Source organism: Taudactylus pleione, unplaced genomic scaffold (genome assembly GCF_031769625.1).
Source record: "Taudactylus pleione unplaced genomic scaffold, aTauple2 ptg000438l, whole genome shotgun sequence".
NCBI classification, from domain to species: domain Eukaryota; kingdom Metazoa; phylum Chordata; class Amphibia; order Anura; family Myobatrachidae; genus Taudactylus; species Taudactylus pleione.
In genome coordinates, this window is record NW_028284840.1 from 1,027,071 (window position 1) to 1,049,753 (window position 22,683).

A 22,683-nucleotide genomic window follows, 5' to 3' on the forward strand; every position below is an offset into this window, starting at 1 on the left:
AGTAGAAAACGCAGTGTATTCGTAAAAAATATTGTCACACTGTAAGTGGAAAATGCAGTGTATTCATAAAAAATATTGTCACACTGTAAGTGGAAAACGCAGTGTATTCATAAAAAATACTGTCACACTGTAAATGGAAAACGCAGTGTATTCGTAAAAAATATTGTCACACTAAGTGGAAAACGCAGTGTATTCATAAAAAATATTGTCACACTAAGTGGAAAATGCAGTGTATTCATAAAAAATATTGTCACCCTAAGTGGAAACGCAGTGTATTCGTAAAAAATATTGTCACACTGTAAGTGGAAAACGCAGTGTATTCGTAAAAATATTGTCACACTAAGTGGAAAACGCAGTGTATTCGTAAAAAATATTGTCACACTGTAAGTGGAAAATGCAGTGTATTCATAAAAAATATTGTCACACTGTAAGTGGAAAACGCAGTGTATTCATAAAAAATACTGTCACACTGTAAGTGGAAAACGCAGTGTATTCGTAAAAAATATTGTCACACTAAGTGGAAAACGCAGTGTATTCGTAAAAAATACTGTCACACTGTAAGTGGAAAACGCAGTGTATTCGTAAAAATATTGTCACACTAAGTAGAAAACGCAGTGTATTCGTAAAAAATATTGTCACACTGTAAGTGGAAAATGCAGTGTATTCATAAAAAATATTGTCACACTGTAAGTGGAAAACGCAGTGTATTCATAAAAAATACTGTCACACTGTAAGTGGAAACTTCACAATTTTACAATTTAATAACACAAAGTTAGCAATAAAAAAATGCAACTTTTCACCTCTTTCCTCAATCATGAATAAATGATTAGTCTACATGCTGCCGACTACAAGACCACAACAAAGTGCAAAATAATGTGCATAATATATTAAACATAATGACTTCACAAACGCCTCAGCTGAGATTCACATAAACATACTTTCAAAATGTGAAAATAGAGGATATGGTTTAAAAAATGGAATAAAGCAGCTAAAACTGCGTTCTCTAATATAGTGTCCCTACTCCTTACCCATGCCCCCTCTACCTGAATTTCAGCGAGTCAGAGGGGCAACTCCATGCAACTGTGTCCCTGCTGGAATCCACCATTACAGGTGCCTCTGTAATCTTTGCAAGTAATTGACGGTAAAGGTTTTTCTCGTAGAATTTGTAGTTCATTTTGATGGACATCATCTTTACCACATTTTGGGGAAAGTAGTCTCATAGGCCGATCACTGACAATGTTTACCGGCTGTGCTGAAAATCCTTTCTGAGTACACACTGGAGGGTGGGCAGCTCAAGTAAAGCAAAGTCAGTTTGTGCAAGAACCTCCAAATTACCTTTTTTTTCCTGCCAGTAGTCAAACTGACTGTCTGACATGCCTATTTGGATGCTATCATTAAATTTTTTTAAACAGTACTCAACCATTCTTTGAATGGTGACCATATCAGATGGAGTCACAGTAGAGGTGTCATTAATTGTAGCCAATTCTGACTCGACCAGATGTCAAAACTTGTTTGTGTTGACTCAACTGCATCACCAGTGGGTGTTTTGAAAGTTTTGTTTTTTCTCAGCAGATGCCCTTGCTGAAGAAACTGAAGGAGAAGCCATCGCTGCATCACGTGCCACTTGAGCTGACAATTTGCTTAACAACAGCTCTTTACATCTCTTCAGATCTGTGTTCATTGGGAAGAAGAAGCAACGTCTTTATCCCTTCTGGCATGAAAATCCACTCCCAGCAGCAGGCATGGCGCTCAAGGATTCTCAAGAAAGACACAACGTAAGACTTAAACCTTAAATCTGAAATCTTGCTTTGGCTCTGTTCCACTTGTCCATCTGTGCTGGTTAAGTGGACAGTAGGTACAACGGGCAGTTTGAAGGCCACTAACTATGTTTTTTTTAATGTCCCTGTACAGGTTGGGAAAAAGTTTCAAGTGGAATCTTTGCAAAGGATTATTTAACAGTCAATTGTTTTGGAAAGCACACTTCCTGGTCCCCTTCTGGGATGAAAAGCCACTCCTAGCAGCAGAAGCAGGCGCAGGATTCTCAAGAAAGACACAACATAAGACCTTAAATCTGAAATCTTGCATTTGCTCTGTTCCGCTTGTCCATCTGTGCTGCTTAAGTAGATAGTGGGTACAACGGCAGTTTGGAGGCCATTAACTATGTTTTTTTTAATGTCCCTGTACAGTTTGGAAAATGCTTTTCAAATGGAATCTTTGCAAATGATTATTTAACAGTCAAATGTTTTGGAAAGCACTACTAAAAGTCTTCCTGGTCTCCTCCTGGGATGAAAATCCACTCCCAGCAGCAGCAGGCATGGTGCTCAAGGATTTTCTGGAACAAGGACTGATGTGAATGAGTAAAATATTTTTTGTAAATGCCTCCCCTTCTCCCCCATAAACTTACGTAATCAAAAAATTAAATGAAATTTACGACCAATCAACCTTTCCTGTCCCTGCCTTCAACTACATACATACTCCAACTCCCTTGGGCCTCTTGAATAATAAAAACATTTGTTTCCTGATGTGCCATGTTGGAAGTTGAACTGCCACGTGTTTGTGCCGTCCACTACTGCCGCTTAGCTTAGTCAGCCAGCTAGCTTGGTGCAAATTTTGGGCCTAAACTGGAAGAAAACAATATTGTGAGCTGTGAGGTGGTCAAAATTGACTGGAAATAAATGTTATTGAGGTTAATAATACTGTAGGAACAAAAACAGGCCCAAATTATGTGATTTTAGCTGTTTTTATGCTTTTTTTTTTAGAAAAAATACAGATCCAAAACAAAAAACAAAACACGGAAGGGTGGTTTTGGCAAAACCAATCCAAAACACGGGGTCGGCGCACATCTCTAATTTAAACAGAACCATCAGTTGCACCATCGGGACTTACATCAGCCCTATGCTAGGTGCGGATTCTGCATCTTAGTATGTGTGCAATTAGGCGCCTGTGTACTCAGGCACTTCAGCGGCCCACCCACAACACTCCCATAACACAACCATAAGACAAAACATCTTTGTGCATCTGCCCTGGATCGCCCAATCCATTTTCAATGCACTTCTGTGTGGATGCAACTGCGACTCTGTACACGAACAATCGACACCGACATAGCGTGCGACTCATAATCAGGTCCATTATGTTCAAAATGTATTAGACATAATAATCGGGCTCCTATAAACTGTATTCTGGGCACAAAAATCAGAAGTTGAAAGTAAGTAAGGGAGTGGCCCTAAAGTGGTAATAGGCAGTGGCGCCACTATGAGAGCGCGAGTGGTGCAAACCATACCGGGTGTCATCCTCCAAGGGGGTGACGCCAAAATGCCGCTCCCGGACACTGAGGAGGAGCTGGCAGCGCAGGAAAAGACTCTGGGGAATGCCACCAAGGTGATGAAATCGGGTGTCGCCTACCTTAGTGATGCCTTTGGTAATAGGCTGGTTATTGAAATTATATACTGTACATTTAATAAGTTTAATTCCCAGACTGATGCCAGTAGGAAGATACCATGCTGCCAACTGCCCTCTGCATTGTGCAAGTGTGTATGTACTTGCCAATGCGGGGTCCCGTCGCCCGTCATATCAGCCGGCTACAGAGCGTACTGATGTGTAGCCGGCTTTAGTCTCATGTCTGCATCCTCTCCTTGAATCTGGTATGCCCTTGTCCTATGTATAAATGGTCTCTGTAAGCTTTGTTATACTGACTGCAGGGTGCCTTATAAATAAATACTCCGGATGATGACAAATGCTATTGTGTTTAAGGTAATCAATGTAAAGCTGACTGGGCTATGACACTTCTGTCATTTAAATGCAAACCTAATAGATTTTAAACTATGCTAAAACATGACGTACTCACATCCCCACCTTAACGGAGACAGTCATTCACATGGCATAATGACACTATTCAAATGCTACATATTAACATAGATTACTATATTAATGTGGAATGTACTCGTAATTCTATGAATAATAGCTTCTAGGTATAAGTCTAAAAACAACAACAACAAATACTCTGAAAGTGACTACGGGACATTTCTACAAAGCATTATAACTATCAGCAATTTAGCATATTGTTACATTTGTTGGTTTGACACAATATACAGGCTGCACAGTAGGTGTACAGTTTTAGCTTTGAAAGCAGCACCTGCCAGAGAGATTTATTATACCAGCAGTGGAAACATATGAGCAACTGACAAAACTGCAATGCCAGAGCCTGGGAACGTGAGCCAGACCACATTCACAGTGTAGGGAGAGGCAGGGTGCACGGGGATTACATAAGTTACTGTTGATCTCTGGAAAGCCTCCACCTGCAGGTGATTAGTCTGCATGATTTCTTAATGAAAAGAAAACTGGAACCACAACACAAGATACTGTGGACCCCATTTATCATTGAGACTTTTTTAAATGTAGTTTAGGGTATAGACTAGGGGTCATAAATATAGTGTAGGGTATAGAGATTTCAGTAGTCTAAACCTAACCTATTCCCCACCGCAGTCTAAACCAAACCCTCCCCCCTAATACCTAACCCTCCCTGAAGTGCCTAACCCTAAACCTAACCCTCTCCCGTAATGCCTAACGCTAACCCTCCCCTTAGTGCCTAACACTAAACCTAACCCTCCCCCCAACCCCAATACTTACCGTCGGGATGCCGGTGGTCGGGATGGGTGTTGGGATTCTGACGCCGACATTCTAAGCACCGGTATCCCCACTTTCGTTATTAAGACTGCATCCCTTCAGTAGTGTAGGGTATAGAGGGGCCAGTGATGTAGTGTAGGGTATAGAGGGGTCAGTAATGTAGTGTAGGATATGGAGGGGCCAGTGATGTAGTGTAGGGTATAGAGGGGCCAGTGATGTAGTGTAGGGTATAGAGGGGCCAGTGATGTAGTGTAGGGTATAGAGGGGCCAGTGATGTAGTGTAGGGTATAGAGGGGCCAGTGATGTAGTGTAGGGTATAGAGGGGCCAGTGATGTAGTGTAGGGTATAGAGGGGCCAGTGATGTAGTGTAGGGTATAGAGGGGCCAGTGATGTAGTGTAGGGTATAGAGGGGCCAGTGATGTAGTGTAGGGTATAGAGGGGTGTGTGATGTGGTGTAGGGTATAGGGGGTCAGTAATGTAGTGTATAGAAGGGTGTGTGATGTAGTGTAGGGTATAGAGTGGTCAGTAGTGTAGGGTATAGAGGTGTCAGTGATGTAGTATAGGGTATACAGGAGTCAGTGATGTAGTGTAGGTTATAGAGGGGTGTGTGATGTAGCGTATGGTATAGAGGGGTCAGTAATGTAGTGTATAGAAGGGTGTGTGATGTAGTGTAGGGTATAGAGGGGTCAGTAATGTAGTGTAGGGTATAGAGGGGTCATTAATGTAGTGTAGGGTATAGAGGGGTCAGTAATGAAGGGTATAGAGGGGTCAGTGATGTAGTGTAGGGTATAGAGGGGTCAGTAATGTAATGTAGGGTATAGAGGGGTCAGTGATGTAGTGTAGGATATAGAGGGGTCAGTGATGTAGTATAGGGTATAGAGGAGTCAGTGATGTAGTGTAGGGTATAGAGGGGTGTGTGATGTAGTGTATGGTATAGAGGGGTCAGTAATGTAGTGTATAGAAGGGTGTGTGATGTAGTGTAAGGTATAGAGGGGTCAGTAATGTAGTGTAGGGTATAGAGGGGTCATTAATGTAGTGTAGGGTATAGAGGGATCAGTGATGTAGTGTAGGGTATAGAGGGGTCAGTGATGTAGTGTAGGGTATAGAGGGGTCAGTAATGTAGTTTAGGGTATAGAGGGGTCAGTGATGTAGTGTAGTGTATAGAGGGGTCAGTGATGTGGTGTAGGGTATAGAGAGGTCAATGATGTGGTGTAGGGTATAGAGGGGTCAGTGATGTAGTGTAGGGTATAGAGGGTTCAGTGATGTAGTGTAGGGGATAGATAGGTCAGTGATGTGGTGTAGGGTATAGAGGTGCGTATGATGTAGTGTAGGGTATAGAGGGGTCAGAGATGTAGTATAGGGTCTAGAGGGGTCAGTGATGTAGTATAAGGTATAGAGGGGTCGATAATGTAGTGTAGGCTATAGAGGAGTCAGTGATGTAGTGTTGGGTATAGAGGGGCCAGTAATGGAGTGTAGGGTATAGAGGGGTCAGTGATGTAGTGTAGGGTATAGAGGGGTCAGTGATGCAGTGTAGGGTATAGAGGGGTCAGTGATGTAGAGTAGGGTATAGAGGGGTCAGTGATGTAGTGTAGGGTATAGAGGGGTCAGTGATGTTGTGTAGGGTATAGATTGGTCAGTGATGTAGTGTAGGGTATAGAAGGGTCAGTAATGTAGTGTAGAGTATAGAAGGGTCTGTAATGTAGTGTAGAGTATAGAAGGGTCTGTAATGTAGTGTAGAGTATAGAGGGGTCAGTGTTGTAGTGTAGGGTATAGAGGGGTCAGTGATGTAGTGTAGGGTATAGAAGGGTCAGTAATGTAGTGTAGAGTATAGAGGGGTCAGTGATGTAGGGTATAGAGGGTCAGTGATGTAATGTGGGGTATAGAGGGGTCAGTGCCGTAGTGTAGGGTATAGAGGGGTCAGTGATGTAGTGTAGTGTATAGAGGGGTCAATAATGCAGTATTGGGTATGGAGAGGTCAGTGATGTAGTGTAGGGTACAGAGGGGTCAGTGATGTAGTGTAGGGTATAGAGGGGCCAGTGATGTAGTGTAGGGTATAGAGGGGCCAGTGATGTAGTGTAGGATATAGAGGGGTCAGTGATGTAGTGTAGGGTATAGAAGGGTCAGTAATGTAGTGTAGAGTATAGAAGGGTCAGTAATGTAGTGTAGAGTATAGAGGGGTCAGGGTTGTAGTGTAGGGTATAGAGGGGTCAGTGATGTAGTGTAGGGTATAGAAGGGTCAGTAATGTAGTGTAGAGTATAGAGGGGTCAGTGATGTAGGGTATAGAGGGTCAGTGATGTAATGTAGGGTATAGAGGGGTCAGTGCCGTAGTGTAGGGTGTAGAGGGGTCAGTGATGTATTGTAGGGTATAGAGGGGTCAGTGATGTAGTGTAGGGTATAGAGGGGTCAATAATGTAGTATTGGGTATAGAGAGGTCAGTGATGTAGTGTAGGGTACAGAGGGGTCAGTGATGTAGTGTAGGGTATAGAGGGGTCAGTGAATGAAGGGTATAGAGAGGTCAGTGATGTAGAGTAGGGTATAGAGGGATCTATAATGTAGTCAGTAATGTAATGTAGGGTTAGAGGGGTCAGTGATGTAGTGTAGGGTATAGAGGGGTCAGTGATATAGTGTAGGTGTCACGCTGGGAGGCGGTTTTCTTGAAGCTGAGGCCAGAGGCGAGGGGCCTGAATGTACGACCTCCGCATCCACGGGTCTTGGTCGTTGGCGAGACCTAGTCAAAGGTGCAGAATCTAACCCACGAGATGGTGTTCGCCAGTGACCCCACTAATCGGGATATGGGCTTGAGCTGCACCTCGTAAGCAGGTCGCGGTCCTTTGACTAGGTGACCAAAGCTTGCGGGAAAAAGGAGAAACGAACACTCGTGGCCCAAAGGGTCTGTGCCAGTAAGGGGCACGTAGGGACACTGTACTTGAGGTACAAGGGAGTGTGCACTGCGGACACACTCTACCGGGTTGCCGGTCAGAAAGAGTGCACCACTGTGCAATACTGTAACACGTAGGTAGAGACCACAGAGTCCAGTAACGAGGTGGGTAGTGGTACTGGAGCCAGCCAGAGATTATGACGCTGGAGAGGTGGGCGTACGTATAACTACACAGGCTGTGATGGTAAAGCACTGGTGAAATGGATAGTATACTGCACACAGGTGGCGGTGGTAACGCACTGGTGGAATAGAGGTATACTGCACACAGGCGAGGTGATAACGCACTGACAATATAGCTGTACACAGGCTGAGGTGGTAAAGCACTGGTGAGATGAACGATATAGCTGCACACAGGCGGAGATGGTAAAGCACTGATGAGATGAACGATATAGCTGCTCACAGGCTGAGATGGTAAAGCACTGATGAGATGAACGGTATAGCTGCACACAGGCTGAGGTGGTAAAGCACTGATGAGATGAACGGTATAGCTGCACACAGGCTGAGGTGGTAAAGCACTGGTGAGATGAATGGTATAGCTGCACACAGGCTGAGATGGTAAAGCACTGGTGAGATGAATGATATAGCTGCACACAGGCTGAGAGGGTAAAGCACTGGTGAGATGAATGATATAGCTGCACACAGGCTGAGATGGTAAAGCACTGGTGAGATGAATGATATAGCTGCACACAGGCTGAGATGGTAAAGCACTGGTGAGATGAATGATATAGCTGCACACAGGCTGAGATGGTAAAGCACTGATGAGATGAATGGTATAGCTGCACACAGGCTGAGAGGGTAAAGCACTGGTGAGATGAATGATATAGCTGCACACAGGCTGAGATGGTAAAGCACTGGTGAGATGAATGATATAGCTGCACACAGGCTGAGGTGGTAAAGCACTGATGAGATGAATGGTATAGCTGCACACAGGCTGAGGTGGTAAAGCACTGATGAGATGAATGATATAGCTGTACACAGGCTGAGATGGTAAAGCACTGATGAGATGAATGATATAGCTGTACACAGGCTGAGATGGTAAAGCACTGATGAGATGAATGATATAGCTGTACACAGGCTGAGATGGTAAAGCACTGATGAGATGAATGATATAGCTGCACACAGGCTGAGATGGTAAAGCACTGATTAGATGAATGATATAGCTGCACACAGGCTGAGATGGTAAAGCACTGGTGAGATGGACGATATAGCTGTAGACAGGAATAGATCACTGGAAGCAAGGGAACCTGGAACGAGAGACCACTAGTAACACTAGCAGCGACAATGGTTGTTCAGGCAACTACCTGATACACAGGAGCCGGAAATATACCCCTGGAAGCCCACTGATTGGTCCACAGCGTCAGCTGACCGGCCAGACTGTCAGGAGAGGAAAAGCAGTCAGAGCAGGAAGTGTCATGGCGGCGCCCATGACAGGGACTCCGATCCCCGTGCACCAGGCCGCCCGAGACACCAGCATCAGGGAGAATGCTCAGCACCTCCCACGTCGCCGCACGAGCCGCCTGACTGCCCGAGAAGTCAGAGAAAGCCGTCGGGACGGTAAGGGACGCCCGATCCCCGGCTGAACTCTGACAGTAGGGTATAGAGGGGTCAGTGATGTAGTGTAGGGTATAGAGGGGTCAGTGATGGAGTGTAGGGTATAGAGGTGTCAGTGATGTAGTGTAGGGTATAAAGGGGTCAGTGATGTAGTGTAGGATATAGAGGGGTCAGTAATGTAGTGTAGGGTATAGAGGGGTCAGTGATGTAGTGTAGGGTATAGAGGGGTCAGTAATGTAGTGTAGGGTATAGAGGGGTCAGTGATGTAGTGTAGGGTATAGAGTGGTCAGTAATGCAGTGCAGGATATAGAGGGGTCAGTAATTTAGTGTAGGGTATAGAGGGGTCAGTAATGTAATGTAGTGTAGGGTATAGAGGGGTCAGTGATGTAGTGTAGGGTATAGAGGGGTCAGTGATGTAGTGTAGGGTATAGAGGGGTCAGTGATGTAGAGTAGGGTATAGAGTGGTCAGTAATGCAGTGCAGGATATAGAGGGGTCAGTGATGTAGTGTAGGGTACAGAGGGGTCAGTGATGTAGTGTAGGGTATAGAGAGGGGTCAGTGATGTAGTGTAGGATATAGAGGGGTCAGTGATGTAGTGTAGGGTATAGAAGGGTCAGTGATGTAGTGTAGGATATAGAGGGGTCAGTAATGTAGTGTAGGGTATAGAGGGGTCAGTAATGTAGTGTAGGGTATAGAGGGGTCAGTAATGTAGTGTAGGATATAGAGGGGGTCAGTGATGTAGTGTAGGGTACAGAGGGGTCAGTGATGTAGTGTAGGATATAGAGGGGTCAGTGATGTAGTGTAGGGTATAGAGGGGTCAGTGATGCAGTGTAGGATATAGAGGGGTCAGTGATGCAGTGCAGGATATAGAGGGGTCAGTAATTTAGTGTAGGGTATAGAGGGGTCAGTAATGTAGTGCAGGATATAGAGGGGTCAGTAATGTAGTGTAGGGTATAGAGGGGTCAGTAATGTAGTGTAGGGTATAGAGGGGTCAGTAATGTAGTGTAGGATATAGAGGGGGTCAGTGATGTAGTGTAGGGTACAGAGGGGTCAGTGATGTAGTGTAGGGTATAGAGGGGTCAGTGATGTAGTGTAGGATATAGAGGGGTCAGTGATGTAGTGTAGGATATAGAGGGGTCAGTGATGTAGTGTAGGGTATAGAGGGGTCAGTGATGTAGTGTAGGATATAGAGGGGTCAGTAATGTAGTGTAGGGTATAGAGGGGTCAGTAATGTAGTGTAGGATATAGAGGGGGTCAGTGATGTAGTGTAGGGTACAGAGGGGTCAGTGATGTAGTGTAGGGTATAGAGGGGTCAGTGATGTAGTGTAGGATATAGAGGGGTCAGTGATGTAGTGTAGGGTACAGAGGGGTCAGTGATGTAGTGTAGGGTATAGAGGGGTCAGTAATGTAGTGTAGGATATAGAGGGGGTCAGTGATGTAGTGTAGGGTACAGAGGGGTCAGTGATGTAGTGTAGGGTATAGAGGGGTCAGTGATGTAGTGTAGGATATAGAGGGGTCAGTGATGTAGTGTAGGGTATAGAGGGGTCAGTGATGTAGTGTAGGATATAGAGGGGTCAGTAATGTAGTGCAGGATATAGAGGGGTCAGTAATGTAGTGTAGGGTATAGAGGGGTCAGTAATGTAGTGTAGGGTATAGAGGGGTCAGTAATGTAGTGTAGGATATAGAGGGGGTCAGTGATGTAGTGTAGGGTACAGAGGGGTCAGTGATGTAGTGTAGGGTATAGAGGGGTCAGTGATGTAGTGTAGGATATAGAGGGGTCAGTGATGTAGTGTAGGATATAGAGGGGTCAGTGATGTAGTGTAGGGTATAGAGGGGTCAGTGATGTAGTGTAGGATATAGAGGGGTCAGTAATGTAGTGTAGGGTATAGAGGGGTCAGTAATGTAGTGTAGGATATAGAGGGGGTCAGTGATGTAGTGTAGGGTACAGAGGGGTCAGTGATGTAGTGTAGGGTATAGAGGGGTCAGTGATGTAGTGTAGGATATAGAGGGGTCATTGATGTAGTGTAGGGTATAGAGGGGTCAGTGATGTAGTGTAGGGTATAGAGGGGTCAGTAATGTAGTGTAGGATATAGAGGGGGTCAGTGATGTAGTGTAGGGTACAGAGGGGTCAGTGATGTAGTGTAGGGTACAGAGGGGTCAGTGATGTAGTGTAGGATATAGAGGGGTCAGTGATGTAGTGTAGGGTATAGAGGGGTCAGTGATGTAGTGTAGGATATAGAGGGGTCAGTGATGTAGTGTAGGGTATAGAGGGGTCAGTAATGTAGTGTAGGGTATAGAGGGGTCAGTAATGTAGTGTAGGATTTAGAGGGGGTCAGTGATGTAGTGTAGGGTATAGAGGGGTCAGTAATGTAGTGTAGGGTATAGAGGGGTCAGTAATGTAGTGTAGGGTATAGAGGGGTCAGTAATGTAGTGTAGGATTTAGAGGGGGTCAGTGATGTAGTGTAGGGTACAGAGGGGTCAGTGATGTAGTGTAGGGTATAGAGGGGTCAGTGATGTAGTGTAGGATATAGAGGGGTCAGTGATGTAGGGTATAGAGGGGTCAGTGATGTAGTGTAGGATATAGAGGGGTCAGTGATGTAGTGTAGGGTATAGAGGGGTCAGTAATGTAGTGTAGGGTATAGAGGGGTCAGTAATGTAGTGTAGGATTTAGAGGGGGTCAGTGATGTAGTGTAGGGTATAGAGGGGTCAGTGATGTAGTGTAGGGTATAGAGGGGTCAGTGATGTAGTGTAGGATATAGAGGGGTCAGTGATGTAGTGTAGGATATAGAGGGGTCAGTGATGTAGTGTAGGGTATAGAGGGGTCAGTGATGTAGTGTAGGATATAGAGGGGTCAGTGATGTAGTGTAGGGTATAGAGGGGTCAGTAATGTAGTGTAGGGTACAGAGGGGTCAGTAATGTAGTGTAGGGTATAGAGGGGTCAGTAATGTAGTGTAGGATTTAGAGGGGGTCAGTGATGTAGTGTAGGGTACAGTAAAAATACTAATCCCAAGCACTTAGTACACTATTATTAAATTAAGATGCAAAATTCAGGAAAAAGGAAACATTCTGGGTAATAAAAAATGTCAGAGGTCTGATACGAGTGACCCGCGCCACATGCCTTGCACCACTTATCGTTGTTAATTTTTTGTATTGGGGAGTGGGTGATAAAATAGATTTCTCCCCTGGCTCCACTTGTTCTATAACTGGCCTTGCCCAGAGCCGCCCGTAGCTGCCCCCTTCCCAAGTGAAGCGGGTGAACCGGGCATCCGGTGTCGCGATTCTCGCTGAACTACAGCTGAGCTGAGCATACGCAACTAAAAGTAACAACTGAAACTTAAACTGTGCAGACGCATCTCCCCTTGTGGCTGAACCGGGCAGCACACGCATTAATCTGTCTGATTTTAGATGGATCTCTTGCAGCAGGTATAGGACTGGTACAACTGCATGCCAATTATTACGGAGTTACATTCACAAGCGGTACGGGCTGGTATGGCCTCAGATGCGGTCAACTCTGAAAACAGGTGAAAATTATTTCCCAGCAACTCAGAAGCAGGCCCCTGATGAGCAAACCACATTGCTATATGTTCGATGGTTGTCCCTAAGACTTAACCTCAAGGGTTTTTTTATTTTATTTTAGAACTTTTCAGTTGCTATTTTACAGGATAGGATATTAGTGTAAATATTGTATCGACCTGTATATCGACCTGTAGGTAGCACTTCACGGTTCCATTTAAGTATTGGCAGATGATGCACCAATAGATATTAGCAGACAATGAAAAGATTACCTTGCAGGGCCACAGCAGATAGTATTCAACAGTCTAGTTGCATGCAAGGTGTAGCCCCTTAGGTGAGACGCCCATTCTGAGACAGCATAAGCTTACTCAGAGGTTCCATGTGCGACCGATGTTTTTGCTTTTGTGAGTAAGCGTTAGATGGGAGACGCCGGCAGTGGGTGCCTATATGCACAGGTCGGCGGCTGGGTCATTAGTATATTTTCGGAAGTCCGCTACATACGGGATCGCAGCAGCATCGGGCATTGGGTGCATCTCTGAACCAGGCCCTAAAGCTCTAATTGGCTACAAGTATGTTATAGTGCCACCGAGGTAGCTCACACATATACTAATAAATGAAAGCGAGAGGCTCTCACTCCTTAGTGACACAAGGCTTCAGTGATGAGATTATCCAGTCATTTTGGATCACAGTTCTGGGGCCATTGTGGACAAGTATGTGACCAGCTCAGTAAATATTCAGTTACTGCACATATCCACTAATCACTGCGCCTCCTTAATACGCCCTAATTGACCCTGGGCCTGATTCTGAGTCAGCCTAAAGTGGAATTGTGGACGGATCTCGCGGATTTCAGCACACTGCGTAATCGCTAATAAAAGAAACCGGTGTCTGAGTATGCGTCGGACATACGCACACGGATGGGGTTTGCTAGTGCAGAGAGATTGATCCGTCCGTTGACGGAGCACGCCATCTGTAAAATTTGCGTTTCGGGGGGGGGGGGCGACTATGTGAACGCTGGAACTGTTTTGTCTCATTGGGAGTGCCATGGGAACGCCGTGGGCGTGTATGCTGGCCTCCATGCTCGATCGTATTGTGCGGATGGAAGTGGGACCTTTGTTTAAGTAGGGTCTTTTGCCCCCAGCATGGTGGGCGCAAGTCCAGATAGTAATGATGATGGCTGCGGATGTAAGAGGAGCGGGCGGGACAGGCTTCTGCATGCAGATGTGCGGATTATTACTATATACAGGCGGATTCTCAACATCCTACATATGGAAGAAGGCAGGCTACGGCGGCCATGGATACGCCGACTTAGAATTAGGGCCCTTGTGTATTTCTGTTTTATCTACCTGCATCAATGAGAAGAAATGGTTCATAAGTATCCCCAAGTGATCCTGCAGCCACCCTTCATGCATGATACCGGCACGCTCCTGCTCCGCTTCCTCCTTCCGGTTGTCACAGATGTCCCACAGGCGGTCTCTGAGATCCTGGCATGGCGGAAGATGCAAATAATGTATAAAGCAATTAGAGATATTTACAGATACATAAATCTGACAGGTGTCAGCAGTTACATTATAAAATAATATCATATATTAATTTAAATACATGCTATGGTGTCTTTTCCTACGTGTGCTGTACATTCCAGAACTCAGCATGGCAGATGGGCTTTCAGTGGATGTTGCTTGTGTACTGAGTACATAAAGACAGAGGGATGGATCTGGCCATAACATTCAGTTTAGGATTATAGAGCATCTGTCACCCACATACTGTATAACGGAGGCAGCAATTTTGTGAGCAGAACCAGTGAAAATTCGCCAGGGATATCACTGTAACCACTAATAGGTGCATCGCTGGGCCCTATAGTGAGATTAGGATTGGGGCCAGCAATGCTACTGTAGCCTCCTAGGCCCCACATTATATTCTCTAGATGAGCAGAGCAGAGAGGGGCCTTTGAGCATGGTAGAGCTTATTTCCCCTTCCCGCTAAGGACCTAAAAGTGACGTGAGTTAGGGCGGAACTGCGGTCCCATGCCCATAGAGTCCAACTAAAGAAGAAACTTGTCCCCTCGCCGAATCGCTTCGCTCGCCATGCTTCGGGCACAGTGGTTCGCTTCGCTCGCCATGCTTCGGGCACAGTGGTTCGCTTCGCTCGCCACAAGATTATATTCCCCCTCTATGTCTACGTGAATGGTAGGGAATGACGTTGGACAGTAGCTGATGACGTCATGGTCCTCTCCGTGAAGGGCATCTAGACACTACCCTTTGAGCATGCACACACGCGCTATTCATAAGACGACTGCGTGGGGTCGGAGGTATAGGGCGGGGCGACCATGCACTTTGCTGTACCTGTTTATAAAGCATCATACTATACTATACAAAGCTAATCTCTATAGGATAAACATTATCTCAGTGACTGAATGATCACAGAACCTAGAATAAAAGTGAACTGATACAGAAGGGCTTCAAACGCTTGATGAAGGTATGTTACATACACTGAAACAACCGTTGGGCTGGGGCTCATTATCATGCATTACTAGACCTGAAAACTGTTCATGCTGCTTCTGATAAGCACCTTATTTACAACTATGACCCCGTGTTGTGTTTAAATAAATAGATTGAGACACACGCATATATACATACAGTATATATATAATCCAGAAGAAAAAACTGCACTCACATATCTTTTACTGGATACCGGTGTTGGGGTGCGTAGTCTCAAGGCAATAACAAAATTGGCTGCTTTATTATAAGAATAATGGGTATAACAGAGAGCACTCACCAGTCTTCTTATAGTAAATTTGAAGTTTTATTCACTCATAGCAACAGAATAGATAGGAACAAATGTCAACGTTTTGGTCCTCTGGGGGACCGTTGTCAAGACCACAGACACCTTGGGGTATATTTACTAAAGATCGATTTTGGATTCTATTCGATTTGCCATTCGATATTGATTCGATTTCCAAAGCCTAGCCTTCCTGATAAGGTGTCTGTGGTCTTGACAAAGGACCTCTAGGACCGAATTGTCGACATTTGTTCCTATCTATTCTGTTGCTATGAGTGAATAAAACTTCAAATTTACTTTAAGAAGACTGGTGAGTGCACTATGGGCCTGATTCAGACCCGCTTGCGAGCGCTATGTGCTCGCAAGCGGGTCGATGGTGGCCTAGTGCGCATGATGGAGCCGGCTCCGTCGTGCGCATGCGCAAGACCCGGATAACGACGGGCAATCCGTCGCTCTGGGTCTCGTACCAAAGGGGGCGTGCTGTCGATGTTGAGTGACAGCACGCCCCCTTTGGTGGGCGGGCTGGGGGCGTGGCTGCCCAGACGGAGGCGTTCCCATGGGAACGCCTACCGTCTGGGGCCGGCCCCACTGACATCACAAGTGATGTCAGTGGGAGTGCTTTCGGCTCTGGGGCTTGCGGCAACGAGACCCTCTTCCTGGCCGTTCGCTATAGCTGTGGGTGGTCACCCACAGCTATGCGTGCGGCCAGGAGGCAGCTCTAAAAAACCAGAGGGCCGGCCCTGATTCAGAGCTCTGAATCAGGCCCTCTGTTCTACCCATTATATATATATATATATATATATATATATATATATATATATATATATACTGTATATATATATATATTGACTGTTGTTCTACCCCTGAGTCTAATAAATTCCTGCAACATTTATGTATTATATATACCTTTAAACTTTTGGATTTTTATCCTTTTTTTCTATACTTTTAGTTGCTAATGAACATTATTAGCATTTGATCACTTTGCCTATCTGTGTAAAATACAACTACAAACGAACACAATTAGATTGTAGTATGATTTTTGACTATTTTTTTTGCACAGTATTTCACTCAACTGTAGAAATGATACAAAAATACAATAAAGAAAAATGAGAAAGAAAACAGCTTTATTCTCTACATGTGAAATCCTCATTAGCGGCACCTTACATCGAGTCTTTGGTGCCATTCTGCCTTTGTCTCTTCATCTTCCCACATGTCCTCCGCAACAGAACTGAAGTCAGATTGCCACTGAGAGACAAACTCCTGCTTGTGGTCTGGACGCTGCAGATAATACTTAAATTTATGTCTGAAAAAAATAAAATAAAAAATTCTACTTAATTGTAATAATAGAGTTCATTAAATGGAGTCAAATGTCAACTAGTTAATTGTAATACAAAGGAGTGGCTCAGTGTAAAGTGCACTGTATAAAATGTCTTCTGTTCATTAATAACACTACGCAGAAATTTGCTTGAAACATCGGTGCAGAAGGACGGACGTACAACATTTACAGAACACAATGTACAACCTGACAGATGGAACAAGAAAGTATAAAAGGTGTTTAATGTCTGAAGCTGGCCACACATCTAAAGATTATCTGTCTAACCATCCAACTAGTTGATTGGTTGGAATGAAAACCTGGTAACGTATGGGAGTAACTGATGATCAGTAATTTGCTCCCAAACACCGGAAAATGGACAAAAACTGTTGTTTGAACAAATTGTTTACATCAAACATTTAACAAATTTGTCTGACGACCATTTTCATCTGTTTTCTGGCATTTAGGAGCAAATTGCTGATCATCAGTTACTCCCATACGTTACCAGATTTTCATTCCAACCAATCAACTAGTTGGATGGTTGTATGAAAGTTGGTCTAGTGTGTGGCCAGCTTTAGACCAGAGGTTCCCAAACACAGTCCTCAAGGCTCCCCAAGCATTCAGGGTTTAGAGAGATCCATGGTTGAGCACAGGTGGCTTAATTAGTACCTCAGTCAACTTGATTTAACCACCTGTGCTCAACCATAGATATCCTTAAAACCTGAACTGTTGGGGAGCCTTGAGAACCGCGCTTGGGAACTCTGGGCCTCATTCAGAGGCGGTCATTAGATGCAAGCGGTCGCTCTGAATCAAGGCGGCCGCTTGCATGCTGAACGGCCGCCTCCATGTCGGTCGTTAGGCTGTGGGTTACCACCAAGACCATCGCGACCATCGTGGCTTACGACGAGACCCTAAGGTAGGGTCTCGTCAACCTTAAGCCCCAGGGAGCTTCCTGCTCTGATCGAGCAGGAAGCTCCCCACTGACATCATCGATGTTGAGTGACAGCTCGCCCCCGGCCCGCCCAGCAAACGGGGCGAGCTGTCACTAAACATCGACAGCTCGCCCCGTCTGCAATGAGACCCCTAACGACGAAGCACCCGTCGTTAGCCGGGTCTCGCGCATGACGGAGCTGGCTCCGTCGTGCGCATGCGCTGTGGGGCAACATCGAGTCGGTCGTGAGCGCTCAGCGCTCACGACCGACTCTGAATGAGCTCCTCTGTCTTAAGCTCCCTACACGTGGAACGATGTAGGCAACGATACGATCTCGTTAACGATCTCCTTTGAAATCCTGAACACTCCCGAACAAACAATATTGTGCATACACATGGAACGATTGTACAAACGATCAAACGATATAGGTGGGTCGTTAACCACTGCAAATCGTTAACGATATATTGTTTGGCAGCAAACAACCTCACAATGCATCTTCGGTCTCCCTGTTGGCTGCCACAAAATGGCGGAGGGGAGTGTCCAGGAAAAGTGACGACAAATCGTTCACCGTTCGTGAAATCATTCATCGTGCGTACACAGAGAACGATGTGTGTCAAATCGTGAAAGACAGGTCGTGATCTTTCTGCATTTTCAAAAGATCCCAGACCCCGACCAACGACCAGCGGGAGCGCGCATCGGCAATCGTTATCGTGACTACACAGTACCCACGACAGTTTTTAAACGATGTGTCGTTCCAATCGGACGAAACCGGCAATATCGTTTAAAATATCGTACCGTGTGTAGGGGCCTTTAGACTAAAGACAAAAAATGGACAAAGTTTGAAATCCAATGACCACACTTTACAATACATATTCAAGTTATTTTTATCTAATTGGTTCATAAACAAGTCAAAACATAAATACATCATAGTCTAAAACAATCATTGAGAGTTAGGATATAAGCGATAAAGTAGTACCTGATATCATACAGATAATGGATTACAATGAAACGTTCTTTTCTCATACTCCTTAATCCGGCTTTAATGGCAGTGACATATGTCTTTTCTATAGTCTTCCAATAGGGTACTAGGAACTCTGGAATTTCCTGATAAATAAGTATTCACAAAATTAAAATGCAAACTTACTATCTTCATACTAATAGTATTGCTTATACATTCCTTTTATTCCAGCACAAACCTTATTGTTAAAACTGATTTAGAGAAACAGATTGATAATTTAAGTAACTTTAAATATTGAGACACCACTGTCTGCTGATAGACCTACAGATGTGTCCTCATACACCTATACTTTTTACGCCTTTTTGCATCTGTGACCAACAGACGGCGACTCCGATGCTGCGTACTCTTTCCTCAATTTTGCAACTTTTTTCTGTTTTGCTACTTTTTCCAAATTTTTTGCAACTTATTTCACATATAGGACCTGATTCAGACCCGCTCGCTAGCAAGCGGCCGCTCGTTGTAGACGATGTTTGATAATGTGCGCATGCGTTTAGTTCGCAGTGCGCGTGCACAAACTAGCACGAGCGATCGGATTTTGCTCGCTCGCCCTGCAAAGACAGCCCAGTGGAATGAGTGACAGGAGAGGCCATTTGTGGGTGGTAACAGGGGCAGGGCAGTAGTAACGGGGGAGTGGAGGTGCGGACGCAGGTGTGCCAGAGTGTTTCCACGCCGTTTCTGGGGCGTGCATATTTAACAGGTAGCGTCATAGTACACGTCACCTGGCTGAATTATACACTGAAGTGCTCACAGTGCTTGCGGTGGGGTACAGTCAACCGCAAGCGCTGCTGTCAGATCCGATGTAACCTGATGTACCGATGGTTGTATATACTTCCTGGAGATGACGTACGCTAGTGGGCGGCTAGAGATAGGCTGGTGGGCATCTATAAACACAAAGTGATCGCTGGCCAAGACATAGTGGGCGTGCTTATGCCTTGCCGAGCGAGCAGCTGCCTTGACGTCACTTTGCAAAGTGTAAATATGCTGAGAGCGAGCGGCCGCATCTACCGAACGGGTCTGAATCAGGTCCATTGTGTAGAAGGTACCTAGGATTAGTTTTTTTGTTGCAAAGAAATTGGTATAAAGGCGCAGATGCAAGGATTGGCGAGGGTCACTCTTATTGGACTTGCCATTTGCCTTTGTACACAGACTGCATGCTTTTTTTGCAACGTTGCTACTTTTAGGGGTGCATCGCGGCAAAGATGAGGCTGGCGACATCAGTATCTATGACTACTACACCGCTGTGTAGTATAGGTTGGTGGTGCTCCCTAGTGCTGATATCATAAATATATAGAAGAAAAAAGAACTCCAACTTGGGCACAGCTACACTATACACACTACATTATAAACTGCAATAATAATAAAAATACTAAGCACAAATGGGCATTTAAAAAGCTCTTGTATTGAACAAGTGCAATATTTTTTTTTTCAACATTCTATTTAATATAAGTGATTTATGTATGTGCGTTTATATACCTGTGGAAGAGGCTCATTGACGTACACCCATTCAGCAGATCCTGGCTGAATGGGGGGAGGACCCACAGGAATGGCTACAGGTGGTTCAGGTGTAGCTGTGGCTGACTTGGACTTTTTCCCTGGTGATCGCCCTCTTGGAGATCCTTAAAGATAATAAAAGGGAATTATTGTTGCAACAGATCATAATTTAAAAGATACAACAGGTAAAGCAAAAGTGTTTTTGCATGTTTGCTGAAAACATAAATGTAGCTATGTACTGTGTATGTTGATTAATATTCAAACAAATGTTGCTACATGCACCTTATGTTTTTGGCATCTGTGGTATAAATCTTTGCATTTTGTTCTTCTTTATATGAGCTTCCTGCGATCACCTGAGCTGTATCTTACAATCTTAAGAGAGAGGTGAAGTAACTAAAGGCCCCCATACATCAGAGATTGATTGCAGCAATCGTGCAATTTGCAATCGATTGTGTATAAATATCTTTCCCTTTTTCAATCGATTGTGGCAATTCTGCAATCTGCAATCGATTGAAAAAGGGAAAGATTTTTATACACAATCGATTGCAAATTGCACGATTGCTGCAATCAATCTCTGATGTATGGGGGCCTTAACAAAAATGGCTCATGTTTCACTTCATACAGGAAGAAGTTGAGTATTTAACAGGAAAAGCTCAACTTAAGCGAAAGCTGAAAAATTTCCATCTTACAGAACAGGCTCACATATGTGATAATCTTACAGGAAAGGCTCATTTATCTAAATCATACAGGTAAGGCATAAGTATTTTAGGGGTCTATTCATCATCACTTAATTTGTACAGAAGCAGGTGAAAATTAACATTTTGACCTACTTTTGTAGAAATTAAGTTTTCGAGCCAATCATCAAAAAGGTAATACAGGAGATATCACAGATATCTTCTCCTTACCTTTCACTCCCAGAATGTCCCGCTGTCCCCATACACTAGTATCACAGATATCTCCTGCTTACCTTTCTCTCCCAAAATGTCCCGCTGTCCCCATACACTAGTATCACAGATATCTCTTGCTTACCATTCACTCCCGGAATGTCCCGCTGTCCCCATACACTAGTATCACAGCTATCTCCTGCTTACCTTTCACTCCCAGAATGTCCCGCTGTCCCCATACACTAGTATCACAGCTATCTCCTGCTTACCTTTCACTCCCAGAATGTCCCGCTGTCCCCATACACTAGTATCACAGCTATCTCCTGCTTACCTTTCACTCCCAGAATGGCCCGCTGTCCCCATACACTAGTATCACAGATATCTCCTGCTTACCTTTCACTCCCAGAATGGCCACCTGTCCCCATACACTAGTATCACAGATATCTCTTGCTTACCTTTCACTCCCAGAATGGCCCGCTGGCTACACTAGTATCACAGATATCTCTTGCTTACCTTTCACTCCCAGAATGGCCACCTGTCCCCATACACTAGTATCACAGATATCTCTTGCTTACCTTTCACTCCCAGAATGGCCTGCTGGCTACACTAGTATCACAGATATCTCCTGCTTACCTTCCTCTCCCAGAATGGCCTGCTGTCCCCATACACTAGTATCACAGATATCTCCTGCTTACCTTTCTCTCCCGGAATGGCCCACTGTCCCCATACACTAGTATCACAGATATCTCCTGCTTACCTTTCTCTCCCGGAATGGCCCGCTGTCCCCATACACTAGTATCACAGATATCTCCTGCTTACCTTTCACTCCCAGAATGGCCACCTGTCCCCATACACTAGTATCACAGATATCTCTTGCTTACCTTTCACTCCCAGAATGGCCTGCTGGCTACACTAGTATCACAGATATCTCCTGCTTACCTTCCTCAGGTGGAATGGCCCGCTGTCCCCATACAGTAGTATCACAGATATCTCCTGCTTACCTTCCTCTCCCAGAATGGCCCGCTGTCCCCATACACTAGTATCACAGATATCTCCTGCTTACCTTCCTCTCCCAGAATGGCCCGCTGTCCCCATACACTAGTATCACAGATATCTCCTGCTTACCTTTCTCTCCCGGAATGGCCCGCTGTCCCCATACACTAGTATCACAGATATCTCCTGCTTACCTTTCACTCCCAGAATGGCCACCTGTCCCCATACACTAGTATCACAGATATCTCTTGCTTACCTTTCACTCCCAGAATGGCCTGCTGGCTACACTAGTATGGAGACAGCAATTCATCAAGCTCCGAAAATACTATATTTTTACAATATTTTTGGAGCTTGACTGCGGGAGCATTCGACATCTTCAGATGGCATTTGCTCCCGCAACCCGCTCCTTTCCTATGGGAAGGAGTCCCGGGTTGCGAAGACGGATCCTTTTGGATTCTTTCTACCAGACCCCGAATGGAGCAATGATGCGATTCGGGGAGACAGCTGAATTTCAGATCAGCCATCTCTATGCCGGAGCAATGGTGAATTCACAGAAACCTTGTGCCCTTGCCTTAAATCGTATACTTACTAAGGGACTGATTCACTACTGTACGCAACTGCGATTACACACGCAATCGGCCGATTGTTGTGTTA

At 44.9% G+C, this 22,683-nt stretch overlaps 1 protein-coding gene across 1 annotated transcript in view; it reads right to left on the reverse strand.

Moving 5' to 3' along the window:
• The window catches only part of SPEF2 (sperm flagellar and cilia associated 2), a 212,814-nt gene that overhangs the window by 44,935 nt on the left and 145,196 nt on the right, over positions 1–22,683 (reverse strand). Inside the window, exons 19-22 of the mRNA XM_088447783.1 lie at positions 20,135–20,277; positions 18,620–18,747; positions 16,565–16,703; positions 13,969–14,106 (exon numbers count right to left, since the gene is read on the reverse strand). Coding sequence (XP_088303909.1) covers positions 13,969–14,106; positions 16,565–16,703; positions 18,620–18,747; positions 20,135–20,277 — 548 coding nt within the window. The remainder of the gene's footprint in view (positions 1–13,968; positions 14,107–16,564; positions 16,704–18,619; positions 18,748–20,134; positions 20,278–22,683) is intronic.